At 50.7% G+C, this 18,952-nt stretch overlaps 3 protein-coding genes across 4 annotated transcripts in view; 1 reads left to right on the plus strand and 2 right to left on the minus strand.

Annotated features, from left to right (window-relative positions):
- Positions 1-463: 463 nt before the first annotated feature.
- Positions 464-6,822, minus strand: rab3b (RAB3B, member RAS oncogene family; the record flags this gene model as incomplete). Its single annotated transcript, XM_080506355.1, has 6 exons — positions 6,706-6,822; positions 5,966-6,129; positions 2,187-2,411; positions 1,504-1,622; positions 1,012-1,136; positions 464-663 (listed from the first exon to the last, which is right to left on the minus strand). The coding sequence occupies exons 3-6, from the start codon at positions 2,409-2,411 to the stop codon at positions 464-466; spliced, it is 669 nt and encodes a 222-aa protein (XP_080362481.1). The 5' UTR covers positions 5,966-6,129; positions 6,706-6,822.
- A 28-nt stretch (positions 6,823-6,850) lies between these two features.
- dbt (dihydrolipoamide branched chain transacylase E2) lies at positions 6,851-12,716 on the plus strand. 2 transcript variants are annotated; one of them, XM_080506877.1, is made up of 10 exons: positions 6,851-6,954; positions 7,327-7,420; positions 7,511-7,586; positions 8,590-8,771; positions 8,866-8,993; positions 9,301-9,532; positions 10,257-10,423; positions 10,502-10,579; positions 10,768-10,959; positions 11,729-12,713. In XM_080506877.1, exons 1-10 carry the CDS (start codon positions 6,910-6,912, stop codon positions 11,966-11,968), a joined length of 1,434 nt encoding a protein of 477 aa, XP_080363003.1. In that variant the 5' UTR covers positions 6,851-6,909; the 3' UTR covers positions 11,969-12,713. The 2 variants fall into 2 exon arrangements, with proteins under 2 accessions (XP_080363003.1, XP_080363002.1); XM_080506876.1 differs by having other exon boundaries at positions 7,327-7,586; positions 11,729-12,716.
- Positions 12,717-14,728: 2,012 nt separating this feature from the next.
- The window catches only part of plppr3b (phospholipid phosphatase related 3b), a gene marked incomplete at both ends in the record, with an annotated part of 5,322 nt that continues 1,098 nt past the window's right edge, over positions 14,729-18,952 (minus strand). The window contains 6 exons of the mRNA XM_080506356.1: positions 14,729-15,808; positions 16,634-16,807; positions 16,955-17,012; positions 17,121-17,316; positions 18,375-18,486; positions 18,861-18,952. The exon at positions 18,861-18,952 is cut by the window's right edge and continues 94 nt beyond it. Of these exons, the coding sequence (XP_080362482.1) occupies positions 14,729-15,808; positions 16,634-16,807; positions 16,955-17,012; positions 17,121-17,316; positions 18,375-18,486; positions 18,861-18,952 (1,712 nt within the window). The remainder of the gene's footprint in view (positions 15,809-16,633; positions 16,808-16,954; positions 17,013-17,120; positions 17,317-18,374; positions 18,487-18,860) is intronic.

Here is an 18,952-nt window from a genome sequence, read left to right on the forward strand (position 1 = left end):
TATTTGTACTAGCGATGCCACCAAAGCTAGCCACATTACCTGTGTGAACCATGTGTTATTTATGCTTAATGTACTTGTCGTGCTAGCCAAGGTAGCTGTGCTAGTAATGCTAGCTCTGTTAGCAGTGTAAGCCCTGGTAGCCATGCTAGTTGTGCTATCTACGTTACTCATGCTATCCGAGGTAGCTGTTCTCCAATCCAAGCTTTTCTTTCCGAACTTGGCAGCATTGCTAGCCATGCTAGCTGTACTGGCAGTGTTAACTGTGCTAGCTCAGGTAGCAATGCGAGCCGAGGTAGCCGTGCTAGCCGGACGCCAGTGCTAGCCGTGCTAGCGGCTTTGGCAGGATGTCGCAATGTTCACAAACTCACGGCGTGAAATCATCAAATTAAAAAAAAACAACCACGAAACACATCTCACACACACAAGAATTGACGCAGTGCTAACAGCTACAGCCCGCTAAGCCTCAGCAGCACTTCTGCGGGAGGCGTGGCGTCCCGTCGCCTAGCAACCGGGCCGTGTTTGGGGCTTGGCCAGAGGAGGAAGGGGGCGGAGCCTGCACATCAACGCGCTCCGACATCTTCACGCAGATCACGTCGACGAGCCGCTCGAACACCTGACGGACGTTGATGTTCTCCTTGGCGCTCGCCTCGAAGAACTCGAAGCCTGTGGAGGAACGACAGGAGCTAACGCTAAACATACGCAGAAGTAAATGCTAATCATAGTCAGAAGCTAACGCTAAACATGGAAAGACACTAACGCCAAACATAGACAGAAGCTAATGCTAAACATGGACAGAATGAGATGCCAATGGTAATCACAGAGAGAAGCTAACGCTAAAACATTGACAGACGCTAACGCCAAACATAGACAGAAGCTAATGCTAATATGCTAATCACGGAGAGAAGCCAATATTAGGATTAGCATCATTTCATTAGTGTTTTGATAACTACCATTGTTAACGTTCGCATTGCTTTTACTGTTTCCTATTTCGTGGTCGTCATGGTAACGTACCCAGCTGGTCGGCCAGCTGCCTCCCCTTCTCCGTGGCGACGACTCGCTCGTCGTCGGCGTCGCACTTGTTTCCGACCATGATGACCTGCGCATTGTCCCACGAGTACGTCTTGATCTGCGTTGCCCTGGAAACCACCGGCGCAACGTGTTAATTTAATTAATTTGAACTCATTTAACTTCCTGGAAGGGTTAGCACAAACTATTTGTAGCTCGTCACAACTAATCACCACTAATTATAACTAACTGTAAGTAATCATTATGTAATCGTGCCTTAATATAGCTAATCTTAAGTAATTGTAACTGATCATAACTAATCATTGCTAACTGTAGTAAACGTGACTAATGTTAAGTAGTGGCAGCAGGCTAATGCTCATAACAGCTAAATTATTTTTTTTAATTCTAAATTCCTTTTTTTATTCTTTCTAATTTTCAGCATTTTCTGGACTCCGTGACCCGCGGGTGCTAGCTGTGACCTCTGACCCCGCCTCTTACCAGTCTTGTACAGCGTTGAACGATTCCTCGTTGGTGATGTCGTACATGAGGATGAAGCCCATGGCGCCGCGGTAGTACGCCGTGGTGATCGTACGGTAGCGCTCCTGACCCGCCGTGTCCTGGAATTCATCACAAACAGCTGCAATGTTAGCTAGCGTCACTACCGGCTTACGTTCGCTTTTATTGGTGGCGAATTTAGCTTCCTGCACGTGTTAGCACGATGTTAGCGTAGAGGCTCATTCAACATCACTTACAGGCTAAGTTAGCTTGCGGTGCGTGTAGCATTGTTAAACTTGGTATGTATTAGGATTAGCGTATTTAGAATTAGCATTCTTATACAACGTCTGTGACGTGAAAAGGTTTGTTAAAATGTGTTAAAATGTGAATGACAAAGAAAAAGGATCAGCATTTATAGTATTAGCATTTTTAAGTATTATTGCTATCAGACTTATTGTTAGCATTGTTGGGATTAGCTTTATTAACATTAGCATTTTTTTTTATAAACTTTTTTCACAATTAGCATTCCAGCGTTACAATTTTCAATACTGGCATTTTATGATTTGCATTTTTTAAATCAACATTTTTAAGAATCAGCACTTTTAGAATTAGAATTTGAATATTGTTAATGCGGTTAGCACAGTTAGCATGGTTAGCACACTTAGCATGGTTCGCGGATGACTCACCCAGACCTGCAGTTTGATTCTCTTGTCGTGCCGCTGGACCGTCTTCACCTTGAAGTCGATTCCCACCGTGCTCACGAACGACCCGCTGAACGCATCGTCGGCGTATCGGAACAGAAAAGACGTCTTCCCGACCGAAGAGTTTCCGATGATCAGGAGTTTGAACATGTAGTCAAAGTTCTGGTCCGACGAGTCCCGCGGTGAAAACCGCTGGTCCACCTGTGCCATCTGACCGGGGAACCGGGAAGTACCGAGAGTCAGAACCAGGAGAAAGAACCGTTAGGGAAGTAACGAGAGTCAGAGCCAGGAGAAAGAACCATTAGAGAAGTACAGAGAGTCAGAACCAGGAGAAAGAACCATTAGGGAAGTACCAAGAGTCAGAGCCAGGAGAAAGAACCGTTAGGGAAGTACCGAGAGTCAGAACCAGGAGAAAGAACCATTAGAGAAGTACAGAGAGTCAGAACCAGGAGAAAGAACCATTAGGGAAGTACCAAGAGTCAGAGCCAGGAGAAAGAACCGTTAGGGAAGTACCGAGAGTCAGAACCAGGAGAAAGAACCATTATGGAACTACAGAGAGTCAGAACCAGGAGAAAGAACCGTTCGGGAAGTGCCGAGAGTCAGAACCAGGAGAAAGAACCGCTAGGGAAGTACTGAGAGTCAGAACCAGGAGAAAGAACCGCTAGGGAAGTACCGAGAGTCAGAGCCAGGAGAAAGAACCGTTAGGGAAGTACCGAGAGTCAGAACCAGGAGAAAGAACCGTTATGGAAGTAACGAGAGTCAGAGCCAGGAGAAAGAACCGTTAGGGAAGTACCGAGAGTCAGAACCAGGAGAAAGAACCGTTAGGGAAGTACCGAGAGTCAGAACCAGGAGAAAGAACCGGTAGGGAAGTACCGAGAGTCAGAACCAGGAGAAAGAACCGTTAGGGAAGTACCGAGAGTCAGAGCCAGGAGAAAGAACCGTTAGGGAAGTACCGAGAGTCAGAACCAGGAGAAAGAACCGTTAGGGAAGTACCGAGAGTCAGAACCAGGAGAAAGAACCGTTAGGGAAGTACCGAGAGTCAGAACCAGGAGAAAGAACCGTTAGGGAAGTACCGAGAGTCAGAACCAGGAGAAAGAACCATTAGGGAAGTACCGAGAGTCAGAACCAGGAGAAAGAACCGTTAGGGAAGTACCGAGAGTCAGAACCAGGAGAAAGAACCATTAGGGAAGTACCGAGAGTCAGAACCAGGAGAAAGAACCGTTAGGGAAGTACCGAGAGTCAGAACCAGGAGAAAGAACCATTAGGGAAGTACCGAGAGTCAGAACCAGGAGAAAGAACCGTTAGGGAAGTACTGAGAGTCAGAACCAGGAGAAAGAACCGTTAGGGAAGTACCGAGAGTCAGAGCCAGGAGAAAGAACCGTTAGGGAAGTACCGAGAGTCAGAGCCAGGAGAAAGAACCGTTAGGGAAGTACCGAGAGTCAGAACCAGGAGAAAGAACCGCTAGGGAAGTACCGAGAGTCAGAACCAGGAGAAAGAACCGTTATGGAAGTACCGAGAGTCAGAGCCAGGAGAAAGAACCGTTAGGGAAGTACCGAGAGTCAGAACCAGGAGAAAGAACCATTAGGGAAGTACCGAGAGTCAGAACCAGGAGAAAGAACCGTTAGGGAAGTACCGAGAGTCAGAGCCAGGAGAAAGAACCGTTAGGGAAGCACCGAGAGTCAGAACCAGGAGAAAGAACCATTAGGGAAGTACCGAGAGTCAGAACCAGGAGAAAGAACCGTTAGGGAAGTACCGAGAGTCAGAGCCAGGAGAAAGAACCGTTAGGGAAGCACCGAGAGTCAGAACCAGGAGAAAGAACCATTAGGGAAGTACCGAGAGTCAGAACCAGGAGAAAGAACCGTTAGGGAAGTACCGAGAGTCAGAGCCAGGAGAAAGAACCGTTAGGGAAGTACCGAGAGTCAGAACCAGGAGAAAGAACCGCTAGGGAAGTACCGAGAGTCAGAACCAGGAGAAAGAACCGTTATGGAAGTACCGAGAGTCAGAGCCAGGAGAAAGAACCGTTAGGGAAGTACCGAGAGTCAGAACCAGGAGAAAGAACCGTTATGGAAGTACCGAGAGTCAGAGCCAGGAGAAAGAACCGTTAGGGAAGTACCGAGAGTCAGAACCAGGAGAAAGAACCATTAGGGAAGTACCGAGAGTCAGAACCAGGAGAAAGAACCGGTAGGGAAGTACCGAGAGTCAGAACCAGGAGAAAGAACCGTTAGGGAAGTACCGAGAGTCAGAGCCAGGAGAAAGAACCGTTAGGGAAGCACCGAGAGTCAGAACCAGGAGAAAGAACCGTTATGGAAGTACCGAGAGTCAGAGCCAGGAGAAAGAACCGTTAGGGAAGTACCGAGAGTCAGAACCAGGAGAAAGAACCGCTAGGGAAGTACCGAGAGTCAGAACCAGGAGAAAGAACCGTTATGGAAGTACCGAGAGTCAGAGCCAGGAGAAAGAACCGTTAGGGAAGTACCGAGAGTCAGAGCCAGGAGAAAGAACCGTTAGGGAAGTACCGAGAGTCAGAACCAGGAGAAAGAACCATTAGGGAAGTACCGAGAGTCAGAACCAGGAGAAAGAACCATTATGGAACTACAGAGAGTCAGAACCAGGAGAAAGAACCGTTCGGGAAGTGCCGAGAGTCAGAACCAGGAGAAAGAACCGCTAGGGAAGTACTGAGAGTCAGAACCAGGAGAAAGAACTGCTAGGGAAGTACCGAGAGTCAGAGCCAGGAGAAAGAACCGTTAGGGAAGTACTGAGAGTCAGAACCAGGAGAAAGAACCGTTATGGAAGTACCGAGAGTCAGAGCCAGGAGAAAGAACCGTTAGAGAAGTACAGAGAGTCAGAACCAGGAGAAAGAACCATTAGGGAAGTACCAAAAGTCAGAGCCAGGAGAAAGAACCGTTAGGGAAGTACTGAGAGTCAGAACCAGGAGAAAGAACCATTAGGGAAGTACCGAGAGTCAGAGCCAGGAGAAAGAACCGTTAGGGAAGTACCGAGAGTCAGAGCCAGGAGAAAGAACCGTTATGGAAGTACCGAGAGTCAGAACCAGGAGAAAGAACCGTTAGGGAAGTACCGAGAGTCAGAGCCAGGAGAAAGAACCGTTATGGAAGTACCGAGAGTCAGAACCAGGAGAAAGAACAGTGAAGAAGATGCAAGAAGAAACTATGAACCACACCCCCCTCTCTCTCTCTCTCTCTCTATCTCTGTCTCTCTATCTCTGTCTCTATCTCTGTCTCTCTATCTCTTGTCTCTCTCTCTCTGTCTCTCGCTCTCTCTGTCTCTCTCTCCATCTCTGTCTCTCGCTCTCTCTGTCTCTCTCTCCATCTCTGTCTCTCGCTCTCTCTGTCTCTATCTCTCTCTCTCTCTCCATCTCTGTCTCTCGCTCTCTCACTCTCACTCTGTCTCTCTCTCTCTCTCCATCTCTGTCTCTCGCTCTCTCACTCTCACTCTGTCTCTCTCTCTCTCTCTGTGTCTCTATCTCTGTCTCTCCTTCGATCTGTCTCTCTCCCTCTTTCTCTCTCTCTCTCCCCTCCCTCTGTCTCTCCTACTCTCTCCCTCTCTATCTCCATCTCTCTTTCTTTCTCACCATCTCTTCACCCCCTCTTCCTGTCTGTATGTCTCTCTCTCTCTCTCTCTTTTTCTCTCTCTGTCCATCACTCTCTTCCCCCCCTCTTTCTGTCTCTCTCTCTCTCTCTCTCTCTCTCTCCCTTTCTCTCCATCTCTCTCACTGTCTCTCCCTCTCTCCATCTTTCTCAGCATCTCACCTCTGTCGGTTCTTCTTGCCGTTCTCCGGTGATGAAGGGGAGGATGAGGATGATGAAGAACGAGGGATGAATCTGTTTCTTTTCTCCTCCGGATGAATCACAGCTCCAGATGAAGGATGGAGGAAGGGGGCGGGGCTCCGGCTCTCCTCCTCCCCTGTGATTGGCTGCAGGAGGACCAATGGGAGAGCGTCACGATGACTCACAGCTCAGGACCAACACACACTGAGGAGCTCCGCACACATTGCTGCTAACTGATGCTATGCAATGCTAGCTGATGCTATACAATGCTGAGTGATGTTATGCAATGCTAAATCGTGGGTGTAATGCTAACTAAAGCTGTATAATGCTAACCGCACTCTTTAAAGCTATGTAATGCTTTCTGATGCTATGTAAATAATACTAATATTAATAAATAGCAATAAATAAATACCGTATGCTCTCCAATGTTAACTAATACTTTATGCTATCTGAAGCAGTAGAATACTATCTAATGCTAACTATTACTTTATGCCATCTAAATCTCACCAATACACTCTAATGCTAACTTATACAAATAAATAATGTATGCTATCTAATTATAACTGATGCTATTTATAGCTCACAAATACTAATGAATACCATTTGCTGACCAATACAATCTATTTCTAAATTATACTATCTGGTGCCATGTAATGCTGAATAATGCTGAATAATGCTGAATAATGCTGAATCCAGTGCTAAAAGTAATATGTAATGCTAACCGGTGATGTGCTATGCGATGTGACATTATGTCCTTCTCCATGAGGCTAACGATGAGCTGTTGTCATGGAAACTGGTTCCCTGCTTTCACCCGGTGCAGTTCCCCTCTCGGCCGCACGTCGGCGGCGCGTCGTGACGCCCGGCTTACGTCAGAGGGAGGCAGAGGACTGCCGCGCTCTGATTGGCTGCGGAGGGGGGCGGAAAACATGGCGGCGGTGACCAGAAGCTCCTTCATCCTCTTCAGACGGCTGGTGAGATCCGAGAAAGTTGCACTGTGAGCGGCGAGGGGGGGGGTGTAAACTCCCCGGGGTCCGCTCCGGAGCTCCCCGGAGGGGGGTGGGCCGGTTGAACCGCGGGGTGACGCCGCTTCGTGAGACCGGGCGGAGCGGTGCTCTGAGCCCGCGAGGCTAACTGATGCTAATACACACAGGTTGAGCGTGAGGCTAAAAGATGCAAGTGAATGCGAAAAGTCCATTTAGCACCGTTTGTTATTGTCAGCCTCGGCACTCTGCTTCGGTTTAGCCTCTGTTAGCCTCACGATGTTCCCTGTCCATTAGCACCTAGTTGTTAGCCAGTTCCAGCTGATGTTTGGCTAGCGGTCGCTGACTCCACTGTGTCCTCAGCTCAGCCAGCAGTACCGCCGGAAGTCCTTCCGATGTGTGGGGTTCGCGCGGCCGCGCACGTTCCGGTGCGTGCGCTACCTGCACACGTCACCAGGTGAGTGTACGAGGTCCTCACACACCCATCCTGATCCCCCCCCCCACCACTGCTTGACGTCACTGATGACGTCATGTGTCTGCCTCGCAGTGATTGGACAACCTATCGTTCCATTCAAGCTGTCCGACATCGGCGAAGGAATCATGGAGGTGACGGTCAAAGAGTGGTACGTAACTATGGTAGCGACCGTACCTAACAAACCAGAACTCTACGAAACTGAACGGAGTCTTCAAATTGAACCGGATGGGTTTTTTTTAACTGAACTCAATCTCCTTGGAACCCAGCCAAATTTTCTTGAAACTCTACCCACTCTCCGGAAATTGAACAAAAATTGAAGCGACTCACTGAAACTGAACCAAAACTATACCGATTCTCCTGAAACTGAACCGAATCTCCTGAAACTGAACCAGAACTGAACCGAATCTCCTGAAACTGAACCAAAACTGAACCGAATCACCTGAAACTGAACTGAATCGTCTGAAACTGAACCAAAACTGAACTGAATCTCCTGAAACTGAAGCAGAACTGTAACTAGATCTCCTGAAACTGAACCGAATCTCCTGAAACTGAACCAGAACTGTAACCAGATCTCCTGAAACTGAACCAAATCCCCTGAAGCTAAACCAAATCTCCTGAAAGTGAACTGAAATTCAACAAACCTGAGCCGAATCCCGTGTAACTGAACCGAATCTCGTGAAACTGAACCAAAATTCAACAAAACCGAACCGAATCTCTTGAATCTGAACCAAAATTCAACAAAACTGAACCAAATCTCCTGAAAGTGAACTGAAATTCAACAAACCTGAGCCGAATCCCGTGTAACTGAACCGAATCTCGTGAAACTGAACCAAAATTCAACAAAACCGAACCGAATCTCCTGAATCTGAACCAAAATTCAACAAAACTGAACCGAATCTCCTGAATCTGAACCAAAATTCAACAAAACTGAACCGAATCTCCTGAATCTGAACCAAAATTCAACAAAACTGAACCGAATCTCCTGAATCTGAACCAAAACTCAACAACACTGAACCGAATCTTAACGAAGCGAAACCAAAACAAGTGTCCGCTCGCTTCCGTTGCATTCCAGTTGTGTTCTGTACGGTTTCTTGGACTCGTCACCCGCCCGCCCCCCCCCCTCCTCTAAGCCCCGCCCTCTTTCCCGCCAGGTACGTGAAGGAGGGCGACCGCGTCTCGCAGTTCGACAGCATATGCGAAGTCCAGAGCGACAAGGCGTCGGTCACCATCACCAGCCGCTACGACGGAATCATCCGGAAGCTGTACTACCCGGTCGACGACACCGCGCTCGTCGGCAAGCCTCTCGTGGACATCGAGACCGAGTCCAGCTCGGGTGAGGCCACGCCCACTATTCCACCGGTTGTTTCTCGTCAAACCGACGCCCTTGCCAATGTTTTTATTATATATTTCTTTTTTCCTTTGAATAGAGGTGATCCAAGAAGAAGACGTGGTGGAGACGCCGGCGATGGCGCGCGAGGAGCACACACACCAGGAGATCAAAGGCCATAAGACCCAGGCCACGCCCGCCGTGCGACGCCTCGCCATGGAGAACAACGTCAGTCGCCGTCGGTTACCGGCTCCTCCCCTTCGTCGATGCGCACTAATTAAACAAATGCCAATATTTAATGCTAGCTGAAGCCCAATGCTAACTGGGACAATTTAATACTAATGCTGTCTAATGCTATCAAATTCTGTCAAATGCTAACTGAAGCTATGTGCTGTTTAATGCTAACTGAAAGTAATTGCGAACTGATTCGATTGAATGTTAATTAAAGCTATATGCTAATGCTAGCTAAAGCTATGGATGAACAAAGGAAGCGTCCAGACGTTTTTTTTTTTTGGTTTTTTTTTTCCTGTTCTAGATCAAACTCAGCGAGGTCGTCGGGACGGGACGAGATGGACGGATTCTGAAGGAAGACATCCTCAACTTCCTGGCCAAGCAGACTGGCGCCATCATCCCGCCCACGCTGTTCCAGGAGAGCCAGGCTCCGCCCCCAGCCGCTAGCCCCGCCCCTGCACAGCCCTCCGCCCAACCACCGCCAAGCGTCACCAAACCCGTCTTCACCGGGAAGGACGTCACTGAGCCACTCAAAGGTGTTAACGGTTCTTATCGGATCGTAACGGTTCTTATTGGGCCTTAGTGGCTCTTATCAGGTCTTAACGGTTCTTATTGGGGTTTAGCGGTTCTCTTTGGGTCTTAATGGCTCTTATTGGGTCCTAACTGTTTTTATCAGGCCTTAACGGTTCTTATCTCGTCTTAACGGTTCTTATCTCGTCTTAACGGTTCTTATCTCGTCTTAACGGTTCTTATCGGATCTTAACGGTTCTTATTGGGCCTTAGTGGCTCTTATCAGGTCTTAACGGTTCTTATTGGGGTTTAGCGGTTCTCTTTGGGTCTTAATGGCTCTTATTGGGTCCTAACTGTTTTTATCAGGTCTTAACGGTTCTTATTGGGGTTTAGCGGTTCTCTTTGGGTCTTAATGGCTCTTATTGGGTCCTAACTGTTTTTATCAGGCCTTAACGGTTCTTATCTCGTCTTACTGGTTCTTATCTCGTCTTACTGGTTCTTATCTCGTCTTACTGGTTCTTATCTCGTCTTACTGGTTCTTATCTCGTCTTACTGGTTCTTATCTCGTCTTACTGGTTCTTATCTCGTCTTACTGGTTCTTATCTCGTCTTACTGGTTCTTATCTCGTCTTACTGGTTCTTATCGGGTCTTAACGGTTCTTATCGGGTCTTATCAGGTCTTCCCGGTTCCTGTTGGTTCTCCCCAACGGTTCCTCCTGACGGCTAACGGTTCTTCCTGACGGTTCTTCAGGGTTCCACCGGGCGATGGCGAAGACGATGACGGCGGCGCTGAAGATCCCGCACTTTGGCTACTGCGACGACGTGGACCTGACGCGCCTGGTGGCGCTCCGCTCTGAGCTCAAACCCGCGTCGGAGAGCCGCGGGATCCGGCTCAGCTACCTGCCGTTCTTCATCAAGGTGAGCCTCCCGGACCGCCGCGCTCCTCCGCGTCAGCGGCGCCTCAAGGCTAACCGCTAAAACCGTGTCGTCGCGCAGGCCGCCTCCCTGGGACTCCTGCACTTCCCCGTCCTGAACGCCTCGGTGGACGACGCCTGCCAGAACGTCACGTACAAGGTGAGGCCGAGCGCAGTGGGGGGGGTTTTACCACGGCGCCGCGCATTTTGTACGGTGGCCCTGAAGGGCAAAAACACAACAACACATGGAAAAACACAACTGCAAATTCAAATTTGTTGTTGTGTTTTGCACTTCAGGGCCACCGTAGTTTTGCCATAAGGTTTTGTTTTCCTCCCCCGATGTCTCAGGCGTCCCACAACATCGGCCTCGCCATGGCAACGGCTCAGGGTCTGCTGGTGCCCAACGTGAAGAACGTCCAGCTGCTCAGCGTCTTCGACGTCGCGGCCGAACTCAACCGCCTGCAGGCGCTCGGCGCCGCCGGCCAGCTGGGGACGGCGGACCTGACGGGCGGGACCTTCACACTGTCCAACATCGGATCGGTAAGGCTCCCCCCGATGCGGTTCACTTCCCCCGATGCGGTTCACTTCCCCCGATGCGGTTCACTTCCCCCGATGCGGTTCACTTCCCCCGATGCGGTTCACTTCCCCCGATCCGGTTCACTTCCCCCGATCCGGTTCATTTCCCCCGATCTGGTTCACTTCCCCCGATCTGGTCCGGTTCACTTCCCCCGATCTGATCCGGTTCACTTCCCCCGATCTGGTTCACCTCCCCCAATCTGATCCGGTTCACTTCCCCCGATCTGTTTCACTTCCCCCGATCTGGTTCACCTCCCCCAATCTGATCCGGTTCACTTCCCCCGATCTGGTTCACTTCCCCCGATCTGGTCCGGTTCACTTCCCCCGATCTGATCCGGTTCACTTCCCCCGATCTGGTTCACCTCCCCCAATCTGATCCGGTTCACTTCCCCCGATCTGGTTCACTTCCCCCGATCTGGTTCACTTCCCCCGATCTGATCCGGTTCACTTCCCCCGATCTGGTTCACCTCCCCCAATCTGATCCGGTTCACTTCCCCCGATCTGGTTCACTTCCCCCGATCCGGTTCACTTCACTTCCCCCGATCCGGTTCACTTCCCCGATCCGGTTCCACTTACCCCGATCCGGTTCACTTCACTTTCCCCGATGCGGTTCCACTTCCCCCGATCCGGTTCACTTCACTTCCCCCGATCCGGTTCCACTTCCCCGATCCGGTTCCACTTCCCCGGGTGTTTCCGGTCCAGATTTCCCGACTCTTCTCCGTCTCTTCCGCAGATCGGCGGAACGTACGCCAAACCCGTCATCCTGCCTCCGGAGGTCGCCATCGGCGCCCTGGGGAAGATCCGCGTGCTGCCGCGGTTCGACGCCGCGGGCGCGGTGGCGCCGGCCCACATCATGAGCGTGAGCTGGTCGGCGGACCACCGCGTGGTGGACGGCGCCACCATGGCCCGCTTCTCCAACCTGTGGGTCCAGTACCTGGAGAACCCGGGCCTCATGCTGCTGGACCTCAAGTAGCCGTTCTGCCCTACGGCAGGGCCGCTACGTCAACCGGTGCCTTGGAGGGGGAAAGGGGGCGGAGCCACACTACTTCCTTCATCCCCGCTCACCAGTACTCCATGTTTAGGTGGTGAGGGGGGGGCGGGGCTTCATCGCCTCTTTGGACCCAGTGTCTGTGTGTGTGTGTGTGTGTTACACTTTGTGTGTTTGGGGGTTGTTACGTTGTTTATTTGTGTCGGGAAAATGTGACTCAGCATAAAAAACTTATGTGAGAAATGAAATAAAATCTGATTTAAAAAAAAATGCTGTGTGTGTGTGTTACACTTTGTGTGTTTGGGGGTTGTTGCGTTGTTTTTGTGTCGGGGAAATGTGACTCAGCAAAAAAAACTTATGCGAGAAATGAAATAAAATCTGATTTAAAAAAAAAAGCTCTGTGTGTGTTTAATGTGTGTGTGTGTGTGTTACACTTTGTGTGTTTGGGGGTTGTTACGTGGTTTATTTGTGTCGGGGAAAATGTGACTCAGCAAAAAAAAAACGTATGCGAGAAATGAAATAAAATCAGATTTTAAAAAAAGCTCTGCGTGTGTGTGTGTGTTTAATGTGTGTGTGTGTGTTACACTTTGTGTGTTTGGGGGTTGTTGCGTTGTTTTTGTGTCGGGGAAATGTGACTCAGCAAAAAAAACTTATGCGAGAAATGAAATAAAATCTGATTTAAAAAAAAAAGCTCTGTGTGTGTTTAATGTGTGTGTGTGTGTGTTACACTTTGTGTGTTTGGGGGTTGTTACGTGGTTTATTTGTGTCGGGGAAAATGTGACTCAGCAAAAAAAAAACGTATGCGAGAAATGAAATAAAATCAGATTTTAAAAAAAGCTCTGCGTGTGTGTGTGTGTTTAATGTGTGTGTGTGTGTTACACTTTGTGTGTTTGGGGGTTGTTACGTGGTTTATTTGTGTCGGGGAAAATGTGACTCAGCAAAAAAAAAACGTATGCGAGAAATGAAACAAAATCTGATTTAAAAAAAGCTGTGTGTGTGTGTGTGTCAAGAAGCGGAGGCCACGAGAAGGCTAGCATTTAATGCTAACTTCCCGATAGCATGCGGCGGTCGGTTTCATTAGCAGCACAGAAGGTCAAATGACGAGTCATGGTTTCTACATTCAGATGAAGAAGAAGAAAAAACGCCGAGTCGGCGCCTGTTCACATCAACATGCAACGACCAATCAGAGCGGCGCACCGACGACGAACATGCTGCCGGTCGTCCAGAGTCCAGGTCAACCGGAGCTCCAGGTACCAGTTCAGGCAGGACTGGTAGCTAGTTCCACCTGGAACTGGTAACTGGTTTGGTTACCAGTTCTGTGTTCGGTTCACACTTCCTGGTTCCACCAAGAACTGGAACCTGAACCAGGAAGTTGTAAATCCCCGTTTCCACCACAGAAGAAGAGCAGGAACGGACTCGTTGACGTTTTAACGCGGCGGCGGTACGGACGCTGGTCACACGTTCAGGTTTTTCTTCTCTCGGGACCAACAAGGTGTGGCTGCACAAGTAAAGTGAACTAAACCAGTGCAAGGCGGAGGAAGTAAACAACAACAACAACAACAGAGGACCATGAGGTCCAGGTCTGCTGAGGTTGCCGTGGTAACGCCACATGTCTGTGGAGCTCGAAGCTCCGCCTACTTTTTAACACTCCAGATTTGTTCTGGGGAGCTTGACCTTACTGCTCCGTACTGCTTTACCTTACTGCTCCGTACTGCTTGACCTTACTGCTCTGTACTGCCTTACCTTACTGCTCCATACTGCTTTACCTTACTGCTCCGTACTGCTTTACCTTACTGCTCCGTACCACTTTACCTTACTGCTCCATACTGCTTTACCTTACTGCTCCGTACCACTTTACCTTACTGCTCCATACTGCTTTACCTTACTGCTCCATACTGCCTTACCTTACTGCTCCGTACCACTTTACCTTACTGCTCCATACTGCTTTACCTTACTGCTTCATACCACTTTACCTTACTGCTCCGTACAACTTTACCTTACTGCTTTACCTTACTGCTCCGTACCACTTTACCTTACTACTCTGTACCGCTTTACCTTACTGCTCCATACTGCTTTACCTTACTGCTTCATACCACTTTACCTTACTGCTCCGTACAACTTTACCTTACTGCTTTACCTTACTGCTCCGTACCACTTTACCTTACTACTCTGTACCGCTTTACCTTACTGCTCCATACTGCTTTACCTTACTGCTTCATACCACTTTACCTTACTGCTCCGTACAACTTTACCTTGCTGCTTTACCTTACTGCTCCGTACCGCTTTACCTTGCTGCTTTACCTTACTGCTCTGTACCGCTTTACCTTACTGCTCCGTACCGCTTTACCTTACTGCTCCGTACCACTTTACCTTACTGCTCCGTACCACTTTACCTTACTGCTCCGTACCACTTTACCTTACTGCGCCGTACCACTTTACCTTGCTGCTTTACCTTACTGCTCCGTACCGCTTTACCTTGCTGCTTTACCTTACTGGTCCGTACCGCTCCGTTCCTTCCTGCCCGTCTTGTGCGGTGGAAACGCGACATAGAACTAGTTCAGACTTTATTTTGTAGAACTCGCGAACTCTTCAAAGTCCTGGACTCTTGACGGAGCCCGTCGGTGACTTTTCACAATAAGATGCATAGCGACACCGTCCTCTTCATATATTTTTTTTTTTTCCCGGTAAGGCTTTTTGATCTGGAAAGGCTAGCGAGCTTGCGCTTTGCGATTAGCTAGCATCTCGCTAGTCCTTGTAGCGCCGTGCCTGAAGACTCTTGTAGAAGTTCTCGCCCTCGGCCGGGTTCTCGCGATCCAGCAGGACCAGCGCCGTCTTGCGCCGCGTCGCCATCTCCCGGCGGTGGACGTCGACCGCCGGCTCGGCGGCGGAGGCGGCGGGGCGTGGCGAGACGGAGCGGCGGGGGCGGAAGCTGCTGTCGCCGTGGAGGTCGTACGCGTCCCACGGGTTGTCTGAAAGGGGCGGGGCCTGGACGACGGGGTGGTGACGCGGCGCGTGGGCGTGGGCGTGGGCGTCCACGGTGACGACGGGCGGCGGCGTGCCGTAACGGGCGGCGTCGGCCACCACCTGGAGGAGGCGCGGCTGGCTAGCCGTGTTTGCCTTCTCGCGGATGGCGATCCACTTGGCGCGGGTCAGGGCGCTCTTCGGGGAGACCGGCGGCGGGCCGGCGTCGGGGATCTGCGGCGGGCGTGGCGTCGCCACCGGCTTGCCACAGACCGGCGGCGGGGTGGGGTTGAGCCTCGCGGGGTGCACGGCGGCGGCGGCGGCGTGCGGGTAGAGGGGCGCCTGCGAGCTTTCGTCGTTGTCGGTCTCCGTCGACCCCGCCTCAGACGAGTCCTCGTGCGCGGCGCTGGACTTCAGCTTCCACTCCGACATCAGCTGCTGCGTCCGCGCCGGGTCCATCGGCACCTGCACCGCCTTCAGGCGCCGCGTCGCCACCACCGCCAGCTCGTCGCCGCCGACGACGCTCGCCCTCGGAAGCGTGTTGCTGAATGTCAGCATGGTCTCCTTGCCCATGGGGCTGCGCGGCGCCAGCAGCTCCATGTCCACGCTCGCGCGCTTCAGGCTCCCCGAGGACTCCGCCTCCCGCTGCAGGGGCCGCTCCAGAGGCCCCGCCCCGACCGCCCCCTCCGCCGTCGCCGCGGCGATCTCGTCGTGGCTGTCCGAGGCGGAGGCGGGGCCTTTGTGGTACACGGACTGGTGGCCGCGCTCCGTCAGCGCGCGCAGGGCGTCGTCCTTCGGGGGCGAGGCCGCAGGGGGCGGGGCCAAGTCCTCGCACGACTGGAAGTTGGACACGGCGTGGAGCGCCTGGAAGAGGCGAGACAAAAACATGTACAGTGACAGGAAGTGAAGTCAGTGACAGGAAGTGAGTCCAGCGACAGGAAGTGAAGTCAGTGACAGGAAGTGAGTCCAGTGACAGGAAGTGAGTCCAATGACAGGAAGTGAGTCCAATGACAGGAAGTGAAGTCAGTGACAGGAAGTAAAGTCAGTGACAGGAAGTGAGTCCAGCGACAGGAAGTGAAGTCAGTGACAGGAAGTGAGTCCAGTGACAGGAAGTGAGTCCAATGACAGGAAGTGAGTCCAGTGACAGGAAGTGAGTCCAGTGACAGGAAGTGAGTCCAATGACAGGAAGTGAGTCCAATGACAGGAAGGGAAGTCAGTGACAGGAAGTAAAGTCAGTGACAGGAAGTGAAGTCAGAAACAGGAAGTGAGTCCAGTGACAGGAAGTGAAGTCAGTGACGGGAAGTGAGTCCAGCGACAGGAAGTGAAGTCAGTGACAGGAAGTGAGTCCAGTGACAGGAAGTGAGTCCAATGACAGGAAGTGAGTCCAATGACAGGAAGTGAAGTCAGTGACAGGAAGTAAAGTCAGTGACAGGAAGTGAGTCCAGCGACAGGAAGTGAAGTCAGTGACAGGAAGTGAGTCCAGTGACAGGAAGTGAGTCCAATGACAGGAAGTGAGTCCAGTGACAGGAAGTGAGTCCAGTGACAGGAAGTGAGTCCAATGACAGGAAGTGAGTCCAATGACAGGAAGGGAAGTCAGTGACAGGAAGTAAAGTCAGTGACAGGAAGTGAAGTCAGAAACAGGAAGTGAGTCCAGTGACAGGAAGTGAAGTCAGTCAGAAATGACCTCACCAGGTAGGCGGCGACAAAGGCTCCGATGAGGAATCCCACGTAGACGTCGACGGGGTGACTGCGATGCTGCGTGATCTGCGTCAGGCCGCTCATCGCCGCGGCAACCGCAAAGGCAAACACCAGCAGCGGCTTCAGCAACTTGGTGCGGTCAGATATGGTGGCGTTAAAGTACATCTGAGAGAGAGAGCAACACATCGACAACAACAACAACCTGTTACGGTCCGATATACACAATAACAACAGAACAAGACGACGCGACGAATTAAGAACAAACCAATTGACGTCAAAATACCATAACAACAATAAAATGTTTGTTCTCACCGAGACGTAAACGGCTGCGTACGCCGACAGAGTCGCGTGTTGAGAAGGAAACGTCTTCCTGTTGACCACAAGACCGCAAACGGTCAAACAACAACAACAACAACAACACAAGCAGGCGGAGTTTTCTGAGTAGTGGACGGAGTCAAGAGAGAGAGGGCGGAGCCACCTGGCAGCCATGATGGCCTGCTGGTCGGTGCCGGAGCAGATGTCTCTGGTCACGTAGCGGTTGTGGTCGCACGCCGCCCCGGCCAGCGTGTAGTTGGGTTTGCAGACGGTGAGGAAGAACGGAGCGTGGTAACCTGTGGACAGCTGGATGACGTCCGTCAGCAACGCCGTGGAGCACAGGCCGAACACGTGGACGCCTGGAGACACGTTGGAGACATGTCAGGACAGGTTAGGACACGTTAGGACACATTAGAGACACGTTAGGACAGGTTAGGACACGTTAGGACACATTAGAGACACGTTAGGACACGTTAGGACACAGTAGAGACACGTCAGGACAGGTTAGGACACGTTAGGACACATTAGAGACACGTTAGGACAGGTTAGGACACGCTAGGACACAGTAGAGACACGTCAGGACAGGTTAGGACACGTTAGGACACATTAGAGACACGTTAGGACACGTTAGGACACATTAGAGACATGTCAGGACACGCTAGGACACAGTAGAGACATGTTAGGACACGTTAGGACACATTAGAGACACGTCAGGACACGTTAGGACACGTTAGGACACAGTAGAGACATGTTAGGACACGTTAGGACACATTAGAGACACGTTAGGACAGGTTAGGACACGTTAGGATACAGTAGAGACACGTCAGGACAGGTTAGGACACGTTAGGACACAGTAGAGACATGTTAGGACACGTTAGGACACAGTAGAGACACATCAGGACAGGTTAGGACACATTAGAGACACATTAGAGACACGTTAGGACACATTAGAGACACGTTAGGACAGGTTAGGACACGTTAGGATACAGTAGAGACACGTCAGGACAGGTTAGGACACGTTAGGACACAGTAGAGACACGTCAGGACAGGTTAGGACACATTAGAGACACATTAGAGACACGTTAGGACACATTAGAGACACGTTAAGACACATTAGAGACACGTTAGGACACGTTAGGACACGTTACAGGAAAAGCAGACGCTTTTTAAATGCACGAGACGTGAACTTGGATTGTTTTGATTCTAAAGGTATTTATTCTGGCGACACGAGTCTCTGTCTGTGATGAAAGGCTCAGAGGTTTGTTTGTCAAAACAAAATTTAAGATGAAAGGTGTAGTTAGACGTGAAAGGTGTGGTGAGAAGGTGTGGTTAGAAGTGAAAGGTGTGGTTAGAAGGTGTGGTTAGAAGTGAAAGGTGTGGTTAGAAGGTGTGGTTCCAGAAGAAGCAGCAGACGGACCTACGAAGCGGACGGTTCTCCTCAGGAAGGAGTTGAAGCTGCAGCCTCCTGCTGTGAAGCTTCTCTCGCCTCTCAGCTGCAGGCAGTAGATTGCTCCCTCCACCAGCATGATCTGGAGAGAGCAGAGTGGGAGGAGACTAATTAGTGGAGGAGTGTAAATCGAGGGAGAACTTGAAATACAGTGGGAGGAGTCTAATTAGAAGAGGAGGAGTCTAAAGAGAGCGAGAGAGGAGTCAAATACAGTGGGAGGAGTCTAATTGGAAGAGGAGGAGTCTAAAGAGAGCGAGAGAGGAGTCAAATACAGTGGGAGGAGTCTCGAGGAGGAGGGGTCTAACGTGAGTAAAGAGGAATTTCATGATGACCTTGACAAAGACTTTGATGAAGACTTTGACAAAGACTTTGATGAAGACTTTGATGAAGACTTTGACAAAGACTTTGACAAAGACTTTGACAAAGACTTTGATGAAGACTTTGATGAAGACTCACCGAGGCGGCGGGTCCTGAGAACGCGAGGCTCAGCAGCATTAGCATGGGAACCAGCTCGTCGCCTCCGTCAACGTACGGCATGCTGAGCTCGC

Source organism: Blennius ocellaris, assembly GCF_963422515.1.
Source record: "Blennius ocellaris genome assembly, chromosome: 12".
Taxonomy (NCBI): domain Eukaryota; kingdom Metazoa; phylum Chordata; class Actinopteri; order Blenniiformes; family Blenniidae; genus Blennius; species Blennius ocellaris.

What these genes read in the sequence shown, in the direction of transcription:
- dbt (XM_080506876.1), top strand. Translation starts at nt 6,910, where the DNA reads ATGGCGGCGGTGACCAGAAGCTCCTTCATCCTCTTCAGACGGCTG. An exon ending in GAGGTGACGGTCAAAGAGTG is followed by an intron (nt 7,587 to 8,589) that starts GTACGTAACTAT and finishes CTTTCCCGCCAG; the next exon opens with GTACGTGAAGGAGGGCGACC. An exon ending in ACCTGCCGTTCTTCATCAAG is followed by an intron (nt 10,424 to 10,501) that starts GTGAGCCTCCCG and finishes GTCGTCGCGCAG; the next exon opens with GCCGCCTCCCTGGGACTCCT.